Below are 17,335 nucleotides of genomic sequence, written 5' to 3'. Positions count from 1 at the left end.
TAACTCACTATGCCTGACAGGCGGATCCTGAGCCTCCGCTATCTGGGAGCTGGGGTACATGTCTGCGGCAGTGCCTCCACCCAGTGGAGCATCCGGGGTAGGGATGTGGGATCCCACTGGGAACATACTTAGTGCAATGAGACTGACACAGCCTAACTGGAATTAACTTTATATAGTAAGCAGCAAATTAACCAACATACATAGGAAAATACAATAGAGTAATACAGGTAACAATGCAATGTGGATTTTCCTCACCCACCCACAAGCACGCCTGTGTCCCACCCGCTTATCTTCGCCCTAGTGGCCGTTGGTGCACATGGGAGAGTTGGGGCCCTTATAAGTCCTGCTCTGCAGGGTCACTGAAGCAGCCTGAGCTGTGTAATGTCCGTCACTGGACCTCAGAGTCTTTACTGTGAGTGAGGAGACAGGTGCCCTGTGGTGATACAGGGAGAGGTTTGGCTTACCCTCACAACACGATTAGCCAGGTCAGTCAGCAGCAGTCTCCTCTCACTGGATTCACCAGACGTCTGGACTCAGCGCTTGTCTTTGCCAGCAGGCCTCTCTCTCAGCAGGTGTGATCTTGGGTGAAGCAGGTTCTCTCAGCAAGGTTCCATCTCTGTGCTGCAGTCTCCCACATTCTCAGACACATGTCCTTTTCTGGCTGAGCACGTAGTAACTTCTGGAAAGCTTACAGGACCTTCGATGATGTCACAATCATGTGACCAAAGCTCAATGTTTTATTAACAGCATACTGAGTCCATCTGCCATCTACTGGGCATTTCAGATAATGCAGCCTGTGTAACTTCACAGGGTTACATTAAAAAGGTTTTGAGAACACAGGATCTATGGTTATAAAGGAGCCCATGTTGTGTTCTACCTGGAATCAAAATCAATATACAAATCTAACAGATACAGCATCAAGTCATGGTGGGTAGCAATAAATGACAGAGTTAGAACACAGTCTAAATGGGTTGTTCATATATTGCTTTTGCTGTCTGTAGTGCATATCTATTTGAATGCAGTAAAAAAAGAGCTCATTACTACAATGGTGCTACCCTTGACGTCAATGGGAGCAGCGTGCCAGTGACAAGCTCTGTCCACTACACAGTTGACAGTGTATTGTAGTCTTCCAGCGCAGGAACTACACTCAAACAGCCTATGAGCGGGTGTCAGGCCCCTGAAGATCAGTTAATTATGGCCCATCCTGAGGAAGGCCATCGCTTACTAAAAGCTAGACAATCTCGTTAAGAAACTGTACAGTAAAAATATAAATTTTTACTACCTTTTGTGAAAAAAGAGGACACAAACATAAAATGTATGCATAACAATGTATGCAAGGCTAGCAGTCTTTGGCTCCAAACATCTCTCATCTCTCAGTGGTCAAGGCCATCAGAGTACTCACCTCTCCTGCTACAATGCGGTCTGTGTCACTTGCAGCAGCCACCTCCGGCTCTTAAGGGCCAGCATGTGCATGGGATAATATGTCCCCAGACTATTACAGCAGTTCCTTGGGGTATATATTGCACCTTCCCCTATGGAAGGGTGCCTGAGCAATAATGTTCCTAGCTTGTCTAGTTCCCTTGAAAGTGTTTCTGCAACTGTGTATTCTAATCTCCTGTGTCTAGACCTCTCCCTGATAACTGTATGAACCATGTGACACCTGTCTTGTCCATGGGTCCACAATAGCACATGCTGGGTTACAATTCCCAAGTAAGGAAAAATGAATGTGAAAAGTCCTTTAGTCAATTCCAAACCACCAAACATTAACACCTTCACAAATGAACAGGAACCAGAGAACGTTGTCACTCAAGCAAGCTGTGGTAGTTCTAAGGAAGGTTAACCAGTTGTTTACGTCCAGGTGGTTAGTTGGTTAGTAACTATCTCTTCAAGGATGTTTTAAAACATCTTACAGAATTTCGCCTCTAAAAAATTGCATGATCAATTTATCTATTGACATATAGTATACAGGTTTAAGTTAAAGGGGTTGTGCAAGATATATTTTTTAAATTCCCCCTCCCCCAGTGGGATCTGTCAAAAGATCTATACTTACCTACTCCCTGCCACTCTTTTCTGGTTTCGAGGCTACCACTCTGCCACTCTGCCTCTACCACTTACATAGGTGATATGCTGGAGGACTCCAAACTGTGCCTACAATGGAGACTAAGGACAAGGTGGAGGATGAAAAGGCAGAGGAGGACATTGGCACAAAAATCTCAGCATGAGAACGCGGAGGCGCATTGCCATCACCTGGCCAGGGTGCTGGTGTGGCTGGGCAGGAACCACATTTACCCAGTATATATATTGTGTATTGAACTGCACCAGACATCGACAGGCTCAAGGACTGGCCCACATTCTGCTGTATGTACGTATGCAGGGCTAGATCAACTTTTTCAGAGAAGTAGTGGCTGCTTCGGACTCTCCATGTTGGCTCGACACAGACCATCAGTCTTCTGAAATGTGCAGTCAACCACATGGAAAGGGAGGGATCGTAGTACCAGCAACTTGGCCAGGAACACATTCAGCTTCTACGCCATTGGATGAGTGCAATCATGCTCTTATTTCTTTGCAATCGCATTGGTGATCGATTGCTTGTGAAACACGTGACGAGGAGTAGGAGGAGCATCAGGACCAGTAGACAATAGGAATAAAATACAGCTCCCTTCTGCTAAGTCACGCTTCGGTGTGGGAGGGAAACACCACACCGAGCATAGGAGGGAAGGGGGGGACAGGGAATCAGGACTGAGAACTAGGTAAGGAAAATGGACATCTCCTAGTGAAAACCCTAACCAAAATCCTGACTGACTACAGTATGAACAGACCCCAAAGGTAGGCGAGTTCATACACAGGAATACCCAGAATCCTATCAAGTCCTATCAAGACCCTGGTACTAATGGCAGGGACGAGACTACCTGTTCCTCCAAAAGGAAGGACGAACAGCAGTCTCCTTCAGGCCTAATACAAACAATAGGGAAATGCAACACACAGAACCCAAACAAAATTCTAAAGGGAAAGGAAAGACTTAACTTCAAAGGAACAATGGAAGCACCAGGAACTCAGCCGAGATCCAACCACAATCTATCCAAAGGTCCAAACAGAACCTATAAACCGCACAGCATTGTGGGAGAAGCAACTAAAAATAGAGAAGATTAAATTACCCTAATAGCCACACATGGGGAAAGAAGTTGTGGCAAGCACCAGAAACAACACAGATGTCATTTGATCCAAACGGAAAACATGTCAGATTAGACCACGTGTTGCCAGTCTCACCGATCTCCTGCCACTTGTAGCGGGTACGTCTGACAGTCGTGGAGCCTTGACTGCTGGAGAAGGAGTGCGGGCCACTGGAAGATGCGACCGGCTGTACCACTACATTAGCGCCAAGGTTTTCCCAGGTCACTTTCTAGTGAGGCTCCTCCCTGGCACCCTGGCTGCACTTTACCTTCTGCCCACAGATCCTACATACGTCCATGCTGATGTTCTCAAGCAACTTGATAAAAAATTCCCATACCGGCGAGTATGGCATTTTACACCCACCACTACATTCTGACTGCCTGCCATTGCCTCTATGAAGTCGTTCACCACTAGTTGTTTCTGGACAGGTAGGCTCCTGAGTAGCAGATGGTCTATCCTGGGCACGCTTGGCTCCAGATCCCACAATACTGCCACCCTGCTGGCTCACGGCCACGCTTTCACCCTACTGGCTCGGCTGCACACTACCACCCTGCCAATGTCTCATTGGCAAGCTGTCACCCTAACCCCCTGAATATGATGAAGCCCCCTCTTCACACAGCTCCTATGTGCGATTGGCTACATCATCCACTACTGTCTGCTGATCACTTATGTTACTTACACTACCACCCCCCTTCTTCTGCTGCTACTTCTGTCAGCTCCAGCAACATATTTTACACTGCCCATTCCTTTGGAGGGCCCTGGCAGCTGTCTGTTGGACATACTGTACTGTAACATTAACTGCATTTGTAGAAGTAGAGAGGTTATTCACCCTAATTTGAGAATTAAGGTGAAATAGAATTGTTTATCTATTAAACAAGGTGGACACCCCACTAACAGTAGAAGTAGACAGGTTATTCAACCCAATTTTAGAATCAAGGCCTAATAGAATTGATTATCTGTTAAACAAGGTGGACAACCCAATAACAGTAAAATTAGATAGCTCATTCACCCCAAATTGAGAATCAATGCGTAATAGAATTGCTTAGCTATTAAACAAGGAGGACACCCCAATAACAGTAGAACTAGACACCTTATTCATGCCAATTTTAGAATCAAGAAGTAAAAGAATTGCTTATCTATTAAACAAGGTGGACACTCCTAATAACAGTAAAATTAGAAAGCTTATTCACCCCAGTTTGAGGATGAAGGTTTAATGGAATTGTTGATCTAGTAAACAAGTTGGACACCCCAATAAGAGTAGAACTAGACAGTTTATTCACTTAAATTTAAGAATCAAGACATAATCAAATTGCTTATCAATTAAGCAAGGATGACATTCCAATAACAGTAAAATTAGCTCATTCACCCCAATTTGAGAATTAAGGTGTAATAGAATTGCTTACCTATTAAACAAGGTGGACACCCCAATAACAGTAGAACTAGACAGCTTATTCAAGCCAATTTGAGAATCAAGAAGTAATAGAATTGCTTATCTATTAAACAAGTCACTGTACTTTCACACAATTGAATTTAATTTAATAGAGAATGGTGTAAATAGCAAATTTCTAAATCACTGAATTTGACAAAATGTGTCTGCACTTCATCCACCTGAAAAAAGCTGTAAAGTCATGGCCACTAGGGGTCTCACTTCCGCCTACTTTGCAGTCCAGTGCCTGTTGTCAGGCAAGATCCATCCCTAGTAACAGAGACTCAGAAGATGGGTCACAGGAAATGGGGTTGTGTCAGAGCTAGCTACTGACCCTGATAAAAGAACTGCTTCTACACAGCTTTTGAAAATTAAAGGAGCCTTCTGTCTGCAAGTGTAATGTATCCCTCCTTATCTGTTCGGTGAGCAACTGAGCTAAAAACAAACATAGTGTGAAGTAAGGGAAAGGATATTACAGCAGTACAGTGCTGCCAGATTCCACAGAAGGGAGACATCCCCTGCTTATGAGAGACATACATCTAGCTGTGCAGCCAATACAGGACATAATATAGCTGAAAGAGACATTAGGGAAGCCCAAAAAACACACATTCATTCACAACAATGATTGTACAAAAAAGCATAGCCATTATGCAAACATTTTTGAAACCTCCGGTACACTTTAAATTGTTATTTTTATTTTTTTATTGATAGGTCATATTGTTGCTGAGGAGATTCGTTGATGAGAACTCAGGGGCAGCTAGGGCTTACTGAAGCTCTGATTGGGAAACAATGTACTGTGCAATCAAAATTCCCTTTACACATCCTTGCATTTACCCATCTTGACTGTGCATCACAGGATTAGATTGTTGATTTTAACACACTCCTGCTGATCTCATGGTAATAACAGGTGATTGTAACTGGGAGGGTTACGAGTGAGTCCTCGGGCATGACTAGAGTCCTATGGGCTCCAAGACAAATTTTTGACCTGGCTCCCCCATCCCCTAAGCTTGTTGCTTGGTCTAGTAGGGGTCCATAAAGATATACAGTATAGACCAAAAGTTTGGACACACCTTCTCATTCAAAGAGTTTTCTTTATTTTCATGACTATGAAAATTGTAGATTCACACTGAAGGCATCAAACTATGAATTAACACATGTGGAATTATATACATAACAAAAAAGTGTGAAACAACTGAAAATATGTCATATTCTAGGTTCTTCAAAGTAGCCACCTTTTGCTTTGATTACTGCTTTGCACACTCTTGGCATTCTCTTGATGAGCTTCAAGAGGTAGTCACCTGAAATGGTTTTCACTTCACAGGTGTGCCCTGTCAGGTTTAATAAGTGGGATTTCTTGCCTTATAAATGGGGTTGGGACCATCAGCTGCGTTGTGGAGAAGTCAGGTGGATACTGTCATGGTCTTACCTTCTTGCTGTTCTCCTTCGTTTGACATGTGCTGGCGGCCATCTTGGTTTCTGGGTTTCTTGTAGCCTCCCACCCTGCGGCTTCTCCTTCCCACTGGGAGGAGCTGGATGCCTAGCTCATATATATAGGAGGTCTGTGGCTTCAGTTCCTTGCTTGGTCCTCCTGTGTTCACATGCTCCTAAGACTGCTGCTGCTTCTGGTTCCTGATCCTGGCTTCGTCTGACTACCCTGCTGGTTCCTGATCCAGGCTTCGTCTGACTACCCTGCTGGTTCCTGATCCAGGCTTCGTCTGACTACCCTTATGGTTCCTGACCTCTGGCTTTGCAAGACCCTGCTTCGGTTTAGCCATCCGTTTGGACTTTTGCCTTACAGCTTTATTTTCAATAAAGCCTTCTTATTTCCACTTATCTCTTGTTGTACGTCTGGTTCATGGTTCCATGACATTAGGACCAAGCCATGAATTCTGACGGTACAGGGCCATCCTCGCTACCTACGCTGGTTGCCAGACTTGATCAGCAGGATCACCTGTTGGGTCGGTTCGCTGTGGCGTTGCAAACCCTGCTTGAACGCACGGCTCATTTAGCTTCCGTTGCCGATGGGTCGGTTGTCGCTCCTGGGCCCGCTCCTACTGCCGCTCCGGTTGTTGCGCCAGAGTCTACCCCGACACCTGTTGCTGCGCCTGCGGTGTTTCGGGGTATGACCGGTTCTGCCCCCCTTCCACAGCGCTTTGGGGGAGAGCCAACTCAGTGCCGAGGTTTCCTTAACCAGGTGGGCATTTATTTCGAGTTGCTGCCACATGCCTTTCCTACTGAGAGATCAAAGGTGGGCTTCTTGATCTCGCTGCTCTCGGACAAGGCCTTGGCCTGGGCCAGCCCTTTATGGGAGAACAACAATCCGGTGGTTGCCGAGTTTTCCGGTTTTGTTGCTTCTCTTCGGAAGGTATTCGATGTGCCGGCTCGTGCTGCCTCTGCTGCGAAGCTCCTTATGTCCATCAGACAGGGTTCACGATCCGTAGCTGAATACGCCATTGAGTTTCGTACCCTGGCAGCAGAGGTGGGCTGGAATAATGAGGCTCTGGTCGCTGCTTTCTCTCATGGTCTCTCGGATGCCTTGAAGGATGAGGTTGCAGCTAAGGACCTACCAGTGGAGCTCGAGTCTCTTATTTCTTTCCTGATTTTGATTGACACCAGACTCAGGGAGAGACCTTCCTTTAAGGAGAGCCTGCGGAGGCCTTCTAACAGATTGGCGCCTACGTTTGCTGTCCCACCCGTGCCTCCCTCTCCTCCCACGCCTCCTGGGGATGACTTGTCTGGGGGTGAACCCATGCAGCTGGGGTTTGCTCGCCTGTCCGAGGGGGAGAGGGCACTCCGGAGACGCGAGGGCCGATGCATGTACTGTGGTCTCGGTGGGCATTTTCGGTTGGCATGCCCGAACCGTCCGGGAAACGCTCGCACCTGAGATCCTGTCGGGGGCAGATCTTGGGTGGAGTCTCCTCGTCCCCGGTTTCCCGTGTTGACAAACCACTGATTACTGTTGTCCTCTCCTGGGTCGGGGGCTCGGTGACGACCCAGGCGTTGGTGGACTCTGGTGCTGGTGGTTTGTTCATTGATAGTGTGTTCGCTGCCGCCAATTCCATTCCTCTGCAGCCTCGAGGTTCCCCACTGGCTCTTGAGGCGATAGACGGCAGACCCCTTCTGCCGCCACACGTGACTCATGAGACCCTTCCAGTGGGGATGGCCATTGGTGCCGTTCACAGAGAGTCGGTCTGTCTCCAGGTTATTTCGTCTCCACACTACTCGGTGGTCTTGGGGTACCCCTGGCTCCAGAAGCATAATCCGACTTTCGATTGGAGATCGGCCGAGATCCTCTCGTGGTCACCGCAGTGTGGGGCTAGTTGCATCCATGGGTCTGTCAAGTTGCTGTGTACTTCCTCGGACTCTCTGTTGCCTCCTGAATACGAGGAGTACCGGGATGTATTCGATAAGGTGCGTGCGGTTGCCCTACCTCCGCACCGCCCATACGATTGTGCCATAGAGTTACAATCTGGTGCCGTTCCTCCTCGTGGCAAAGTCTATCCACTGTCGGTAGCGGAGAATGAGGCCATGGAGGAGTACGTGAGGGAGGCGCTTTCACGCGGACACATTCGCAAATCCTCGTCCCCGGCAGGGGCTGGATTTTTCTTTGTGAAAAAGAAGGGCGGTGAGTTGAGGTCCTTGCATCGATTACAGGGGTCTCAATCGCATCACGATCAAGAACGCTTACCCGATACCCTTGATTTCCGAGCTGTTCGATCGCCTCAAAGGGGCCACGGTCTTTACCAAACTCGACCTGAGGGCGGCATATAACCTGGTAAGGATCAAGGCGGGCGATGAGTGGAAGACCGCGTTTAACACCAGGACCGGTCATTATGAATCCTTGGTTATGCCCTTTGGGTTGTGCAATGCGCCCGCAGTCTTCCAGGAATTCATCAACGATGTTTTCCGTGACCTGTTGCAGCAGTGTGTGGTGGTCTATTTGGATGACATCTTGGTATATTCCGAATCCATGGAGGCCCACATTCTGGATGTCAGACGAGTGTTGCAATGGTTACGAGAGAACAAGCTGTTCGGTAAGCTTGAGAAATGCGAATTTCACCGATCCCAGGTAACCTTCTTAGGTTACATCATTTCCGCTGAGGGGTTCTCCATGGATCCTGAGAAGGTTTCGGCTGTCTTACAGTGGCCCCAGCCCAGTGGTCTTCGTGCCCTGCAGCGCTTTTTGGGCTTCGCCAATTATTACCGGAAGTTCATCAGGGACTTTTCCATGCTAGCCAAGCCTCTCACGGATCTGACCAGGAAGGGCAGTAATCCCCAGGTCTGGCCGCTCGAGGCCATCCGAGCTTTTGAGGCTCTAAAGTCCGCCTTTGTGTCGGCTCCGATTCTGTCGCATCCCAACCCTGGGTTGCCTTTTGTCCTCGAGGTGGACGCGTCTGAGACGGGAGTAGGCGCCCTTTTGTCTCAGCGTAGAACACCAGAGGGTCCTCTACTTCCTTGTGGGTTTTACTCCCGGAAACTGTCTTCCGCGGAGTGCAACTATCAGATTGGTGACAGGGAGTTATTGGCCATCGTGCAGGCCCTTAAAGAATGGAGGCACTTGCTCGAGGGCTCGGTGGTTCCGGTTCTCATCCTGACGGACCACAAGAATCTGACCTACCTCTCTGAGGCCAAGAGATTGACACCACGTCAGGCCAGATGGGCTCTGTTCTTGTCACGTTTTAATTACGTGGTCTCCTACCTACCCGGTTCCAAGAACATCAGAGCGGATGCCTTATCACGGCAGTACTCCGAGCTGTCCGGGGAGGAGTCGATTCCGACTTCGGTCATACCTCCGAATCAGATCCTGGCCGCCATTCGCACCAGCCTGACCTCTCCCCTGGGTGAGCAGATTTTGGCGGCTCAATCTGGTGCTCCCTCTGGGAGACCCAACGGCAGATGTTTTGTGCCTGAGGAGTTGCGCACTCGGTTGTTGCGAACCTTCCATAACTCCAAGGCCGCGGGGCATCCTGGAAAGAATCAGCTGTCCTGGGCTGTTTCACGTCTGTTCTGGTGGCCTTCTCTACGTTCCGACATCGCCGCATATGTAGCGGCATGCTCCGTTTGTGCCCAGAGTAAGTCCCCTCGGCACCGTCCGTTGGGCCTTTTGCAACCCATAGCCACCGGGGAGCGTCCATGGTCACACCTGGGGATGGATTTCATTGTGGACCTCCCTGCATCCCGAGGCCATACGGTCATTCTCATGATTGTGGATCGGTTTTCCAAAATGTGCCACTGTGTTCCTCTCAAGAAGTTACCCTCTGCACAAGAGTTGGCCACGATTTTCGCCAGGGAGGTCTTCCGGTTGCACGGTTTGCCCAAGGAGATTGTGTCGGATCGGGGGAGTCAGTTTGTGTCCAGGTTCTGGCGCTCCTTTTGCTCCCAGTTGGGGATTCATCTCTCTTTCTCCTCGGCCTACCACCCTCAGTCCAATGGGGCCGCAGAACGATCCAATCAGGCCTTGGAGCAATTCCTTCGTTGCTATGTCTCCGATCACCAAGACAATTGGGTTGACCTCCTGCCTTGGGCTGAGTTTGCCAGGAACACGGCGGTGAACTCTTCCTCTGGGACGTCTCCCTTCATGGCCAATTATGGGTTCCAACCTGCCGTGTTACCGGAGGTATTCTCTCCCCAGGATATTCCGGCTGTGGAGGATCACCTTTCCGTCCTACGTGGTTCTTGGGTACAGATCCAGAGGTCCCTTGAGGTCTCTGCGCAGCGCCAGAGACTCCAGGCTGATCGCAGACGAGCGCCCGCTCCTTCCTACCAGGTCGGAGACCGCGTATGGTTGTCCACCCGCAACCTCAACCTTCGAGTGCCCACTCCCAAGCTGGCGCCTCGCTTTGTTGGTCCCTTCCGAGTGCTTCGCAGGGTAAACCCGGTAGCCTATGCCCTTGCGCTTCCTCCTGGCATGCGGATCTCCAACGTGTTTCATGTCTCCCTGTTGAAGCCACTGGTGTGTAATCGTTTCACTTCCTCGGTTCCTCGGCTTCGTCCGGTCCAAGTGGGCAATCGTGAGGAGTATGAGGTGAGCAATATCCTGGACTCACGCCTGGTCCGCGGTCGGGTGCAGTTTTTGGTCCATTGGCGTGGTTATGGTCCAGAGGAGCGTTCCTGGGTTCCCTCCGCAGATGTCCATGCTCCTGCCTTGCTCCGAGCCTTCCACGCACGCTTCCCTCAGAAACCGTTCTTTACTCCGCGGAGGAGGGGCCCTTGAGGGGGAGGTACTGTCATGGTCTTACCTTCTTGCTGTTCTCCTTCGTTTGACATGTGCTGGCGGCCATCTTGGTTTCTGGGTTTCTTGTAGCCTCCCACCCTGCGGCTTCTCCTTCCCACTGGGAGGAGCTGGATGCCTAGCTCATATATATAGGAGGTCTGTGGCTTCAGTTCCTTGCTTGGTCCTCCTGTGTTCACATGCTCCTAAGACTGCTGCTGCTTCTGGTTCCTGATCCTGGCTTCGTCTGACTACCCTGCTGGTTCCTGATCCAGGCTTCGTCTGACTACCCTGCTGGTTCCTGATCCAGGCTTCGTCTGACTACCCTTCTGGTTCCTGACCTCTGGCTTCGCAAGACCCTGCTTCGGTTTAGCCATCCGTTTGGACTTTTGCCTTACAGCTTTATTTTCAATAAAGCCTTCTTATTTCCACTTATCTCTTGTTGTACGTCTGGTTCATGGTTCCATGACAGATACACAGCTGATAGTCCTACTGAATAGACTGTTAGAATTTGTATTATGGCAAGAAAAAAGCAGCTAAGTAAAGAAAAACGAGTGGCCATCATTACTTTAAGAAATGAAGGTCAGTCAGTCCGAAAAATTGGGAAAACTTTGAAAGTGTCCCCAAGCGCAGTCACAAAAACCATCAAGCGCTACAAAGAAACTGGCTCACATGCTGACCGCCCCAGGAAAGGAAGACCAAGAGTCACCTCTGCTGCGGAGGATAAGTTCATCCGAGTCACCAGCCTCAGAAATCGCAGGTTAACAGCAGCTCAGATTAGAGACCAAGTCAATGCCACACAGAGTCCTAGCAGCAGACACATCTCTAGAACAACTGTTAAGAGGAGACTGTGTGAATCAGGCCTTCATGGTAGAATATCTGCTAGGAAACCACTGCTAAGGTGCCAAGCAGAAGAGACTTGTTTGGGCTAAAGAACACAAGGAATGGACATTAGACCAGTGGAAATCTGTGCTTTGGTCTGATGAGTCCAAATTTGAGATCTTTGGTTCCAACCACCGTGTCTTTGTGCGACGCAGAAAAGGTGAACGGATGGATCTACATGCCTGGTTCCCACCGTGAAGCATGGAGGAGGAGGTGTGATGGTATGGGGGTGCTTTGCTGGTGACACTATTGGGGATTTATTCAAAATTGAAGGCATACTGAACCAGCATGGCTACCACAGCATCTTGCAGCGGCATGCTATTTCATCCGGTTTGCGTTTAGTTGGACCATCGTTTATTTTTCAACAGGGCAATGACCCCAAACACACCTCCAGGCTGTGTAAGGGCTATTTGACCATGAAGGAGAGTAATGGGGTGCTGCGCCAGATGACCTGGCCTCCACAGTCACCGGACCTGAACCCAATCGAGATGGTTTGGGGTGAGCTGGACCGCAGAGTGAAGGCAAAAGGGCCAACAAGTGCTAAGCATCTCTGGGAACTCCAAGACTGTTGGAAGACCATTTCAGATGACTACCTCTTGAAGCTCATCAAGAGAATGCCAAGAGTGTGCAAAGCAGTAATCAAGGCAAAAGGTGGCTACTTTTAAGAACCTAGAATATGACATATTTTCAGTTGTTTCACACTTTTTTGTTATGTATATCATTCCACATGTGTTAATTCATAGTTTTGATGCCTTCAGTGTGAATCTACAATTTTCATAGTCATGAAAATAAAGAAAACTCTTTGAATGAGAAGGTGTGTCCAAACTTTTGGTCTATACTGTATATCTTTATGGACCCCTACTAGACCAAGCAACAAGCTTAGGGGATGGGGGAGCCAGGTCAAAAATTTGTCTTGGAGCCCATAGGACTCTAGTCATGCCCGAGGACTCACTCGTAACCCTCCCAGTTACAATCACCTGTTATTACCATGAGATCAGCAGGAGTGTGTTAAAATCAACAATCTAATCCTGTGATGCACAGACAAGATGGGTAAATGCAAGGATGTGTAAAGGGAATTTTGATTGCACAGTACATTGTTTCCCAATCAGAGCTTCAGTAAGCCCTAGCTGCCCCTGAGTTCTCATCAACGAATCTCCTCAGCAACAATATGACCTATCAATAAAAAAATAAAAATAACAATGAGAAGGTGTGTCCAAACTTTTGGTCTGTGCTGTACGTTTTGCCCTACACACACACCCCATCTGAAAAATAATGCAATTACATTTCTCCTTCTCGTGACTTTTCACTGCACAAGATCCAGACATCATTAGATCCTTTCTTTTCCATCATACTCTTATACAGTGGGATGCGAAAGTTTGGGCAACCTTGTTATTCGTCATGATTTTCCTGTATAAATCGTTGGTTGTTACGATAAAAAAAAATTCAGTTAAATATATCATATAGGAGACACGCACAGTGATATTTGAGAAGTGAAATTAAGTTTATTGGATTTACAGAAAGTGTGCTATAATTGTTTAAACATAATTAGGCAGGTGCATACATTTGGGCACTGTTGTCATTTTATTGATTCCAAAACCTTTTGAACTAATTATTGGAACTCAAATTGGCTTGGTAAGCTCAGTGACCCCTGACCTACATATACAGGTGAATCCAATTATGATAAAGAGTATTTAAGGGGGTCAATTGTAAGTTTCCCTCCTCTTTTAATTTTCTCTGAAGAGTAGCAACATGGGGGTCTCAAAACAACTCTCAAATGACCTGAAGACAAAGATTGTTCACCATCATGGTTTAGGGGAAGGATACAGAAAGCTGTCTCAGAGATTTCAGCTGTCTGTTTCCACAGTTAGGAACATATTGAGGAAATGGAAGACCACAGGCTCAGTTCAAGTTAAGGCTCGAAGTGGCAGACAATCTCAGCTAGACAGAAGCGACAAATGGTGAGAACAGTCAGAGTCAACCCACAAACCAGCACCAAAGACCTACAACATCATCTTGCTGCAGATGGAGTCACTGTGCATCGTTCAACCATTCGGCGCACTTTACACAAGGATATGCTGTATGCGAGAGTGATGCAGAGGAAGCCTTTTCTCCACCCACAGCACAAAAAGTGCCACTTGAGGTGGGCTAAAGCACATTTGGACAAGCCAGCTTCATTTTGGAATAAGGTGCTGTGGACTGATGAAACTAAAATGGAGTTATTTGGCCATAACAAGGGGCGTTATGCATGGAGGAAAAAGAACACAGCATTCCAAGAAAAACACCTGCTACCTACAGTAAAATATGGTGGTGGTTCCATCATGCTGTGGAGCTGTGTGGCCAGTGCAGGGACTGGGAATCTTGTCAAATTTGAGGGACGCATGGATTCCACTCAGTATCAGCAGATTCTGGAGACCAATGTCCAGGAATCAGTGACAAAGCTGAAGCTGCGTCGGGGCTGGATCTTTCAACAAGACAACGACCCTAAACACTGCTCAAAATCCACTAAGGCATTCATGCAGAGGAACAAGTACAACGTTCTGGAATGGCCATCTCAGTCCCCAGACCTGAATATAATTGAAAATCTGTGGTTTAACTTATAGAGAGCTGTCCATGCTCGGAAGCCATCAAACCTGAATGAACTAAAGATGTTTTGTAAAGAGGAATGGTCCAAAATACCTTCAACCAGAATCCAGACTCTCATTGGAACCTACAGGAAGCGTTTAGAGGCTGTAATTTCTGCAAAAGGAGGATCTACTAAATATTGATTTCATTTCATTTTTGTGGTGCCCAAATTTATGCACCTGCCTAATTTTGTTTAAACAATTATAGCACACTTTCTGTAAATCCAATAAACTTCATTTCACTTCTCAAATATCATTGTGTGTGTCTCCTATATGATATATTTAACTGACATTTTTTATCGTAAAAACCAACGATTTATACAGGAAAATCATGACGATTAACAAGGTTGCCCAAACTTTCGCATCCCACTGTAGTTCTCCAAATGCCAACAATGCCCCAGATGGCAATAATACCTCACTTTTACCCCCTTTTTGTGCTTCACACAGCAAGATTGCGCTTTTTAGCTCTCAATCAGTAACGGTGCTCCTTTTTGTAACCCCAGATAGAAACTGTTATCCTCTTAGTGCCCCAAACAATGCTAGCGCATTAGTAGGTCCCACACAGCAACAGTATTCCATAGCAACAGCACTCCTCTTAGTTCCCACCAAACATGAATAGCACCCCTTTAAAACCCACTTATTGCAACCTTTAAGCCCCACATAGTAATCATGCTCCTCATAATGCCCCCCTCCACCTGAAAGTAACAATACCCTCTAGTTAGGACTACAATAATTACAGTATCACAAATGTACAGTCTCCCATTACTTGTGTCTCAGTGCTGGCAGCACAATGCAGTCAATGCACCACCTGTGCGGAGACACTGGCATCCTCAGCATGCACCTATCCTGTAAACCACAGTCCCAGAGTAGCCTGTGGCATACAAGATTTAAGACCCTTTTTTTGGGCAGTTTATTGGGGATGAATGTTTGTACAAACACTCGTTCCCAATAATCTGCCAATGTAAAGGTGCTGCTGATCAACCGAAAAAGCTTGTTCATCGGCTGAAAGATTAGTTCATGGGGACAACTAAAATATAGTTTCTGGGCAGCAGATAGTGCTGTCTAAACAGCGATCTGCTCCCCAGAAACAATGAATCTGTATGGGGATGAGCAATAGCAGTAGCAATCACTCCTCTCCACACAGTGGAGGAGATCACTGCATGTAAATGCAGGTCTTCACCTCCGTTGGCGAGCAGGGGTTTATCTGGAAGGAACTCTTCCTTCCCGCCACTGACCCTCTCCACCTGCAAGTGTAAAGGGGCCTTAAAGGGGTTGTGCCACTTCAGCAAGTGGCATTTATCATGTAGAGAAAGTTAATACAAGCCACTTACTAATGTATTGTTATTATCCATTATGCTTGCTTTCCTGGCTGGCTTCATTTTTCCTTTGCAATATACACTGCTGGCTTCCATGGTTACAACCACCATGTGATCAATCAGCGGTGGCCGTGCTTGCACGCTATAGGAGTATAAAAGTACCGGCCTCTCTGCTGGCTGGGACCATGGGAGCACACATTAGGCTGGTGTTTTTTTCTATAGTGTGTAGGAATGGCCATCGCTGACGAACTGCAGGGTGGTCGTAACCATGGAAACGAGCAGTGTATAATGTGATGGAGAAATGAATCCAGCCAGGAATGGAAGCAATATGAACAATAACATTACATTAGTAAGTGGCTTGTATTAATTTTTTTTCAACATAATAAAGCTATTTTCAGAAGTGACAAAACCCCTTTAAATGGTGGTACATGGAGCAAATGGCTCTTAGCATAGATTTCCATTGGTTCCACATCCCGAGGACGCAGACTCATGTGAAAGGTTAACTTGTCTGGGAATCCGGGAATGCTGGTCTTCCCCTCTGACCACGTCATGGTCATACCCTCTACCACTTCATTTGAGTGGGGAACTTTCTCACAGCTAAAAGCTATCCAAACTTGACAGCCACTTGAATTTTGCTCCCTTACAGACAGATAGATGTTGACTTATTTTTGTGCTTGGATCATTATATTGCTGCATATAGATTTATGCAGCACCTATTGAAAGCAATACAATAAATCTATCTTAAATACCCCTAGTGGTAACTTCAGGCAGCCATTAATTGATTGTGTCAGAGGAACTAGGAGATTTGGAGATCCTACCTCCATTAATATACATTATGAAATTAATCAGCATAGAACAGGATATAGTACATACTATAACATGTGGACTCCTTTTCAGGATATTCTTAGCATGTATAACAATATCTGAGCTTCCATATGGTGTTGTATATAGGGTTTCTCATAAATATACATACAAATCCAAGTTAGAAGTGGCCTCTGCTATTATTTGAATGGTGCTAAGGAAATGAAGACCCAATGTATTGTTATTTAGAAATGTATTATTTAATAAGTCATTCAATACTATTTCATAAATGTTCAGGTTTCTCTATACAGAGAAGAGATGGGGAATTCCATTAAGTCTATGCACTTTTATGTAACTATGTTTTGTAGTAAATGTGTGATCATGTAAGTGAGAATATTCATTATTTTGGTCATTTTATTTTTCAGGTCCACCCGCTGATTACTGGCAGATTCACCATTCTAAACTAAGTGCAAAAAACAAATTTAGATTTGTATTTCAAGGAATAAAAGGAGGCGGCGACTCCGCTGGAGGATTTTCAATTGATGACATCAATTTGTCAGAAACAGAATGCCCTCAGAATGTCTGGCACATCAGAAACTTTACACCTGACTTGCTAAAAAGTTCTCTTTTTAGTCCCCCATACTACTCCAAAGATGGATATGCATACCAGATATCCTTAACAGAATATCCTTGGTCAGGTTTGCCATTCAACATTGCAACATTTGTATATTTGGTATCAGGAGCGAATGATGCTACTCTTCAATGGCCATGTCCCTGGAGACAAGTCACAGTGGAGTTCATCGATCAAAACCCAAATGCTCAAGAACGGACATCAAATATGAAGAGTATTACTACTGATCCTAATGAATTCTGTAAGTTTAATATGCAAATTATAGTCTATGTAGTT

General features: G+C 46.6%; 1 protein-coding gene across 1 annotated transcript in view; it reads left to right on the top strand.

Moving 5' to 3' along the window:
* Nucleotides 1-17,335, top strand: part of LOC122939334 (meprin A subunit beta-like) — a 149,096-nt gene that overhangs the window by 91,306 nt on the left and 40,455 nt on the right. Inside the window, exon 11 of the mRNA XM_044295403.1 lies at nucleotides 16,854-17,300. Within this exon, the coding sequence (XP_044151338.1) occupies nucleotides 16,854-17,300 (447 nt within the window). The remainder of the gene's footprint in view (nucleotides 1-16,853; nucleotides 17,301-17,335) is intronic.

The sequence above is a fragment of the Bufo gargarizans genome, chromosome 5 (assembly GCF_014858855.1).
Source record: "Bufo gargarizans isolate SCDJY-AF-19 chromosome 5, ASM1485885v1, whole genome shotgun sequence".
Classification (NCBI taxonomy): domain Eukaryota; kingdom Metazoa; phylum Chordata; class Amphibia; order Anura; family Bufonidae; genus Bufo; species Bufo gargarizans.
This window is presented reverse-complemented; position numbering and strand designations above follow the sequence as displayed.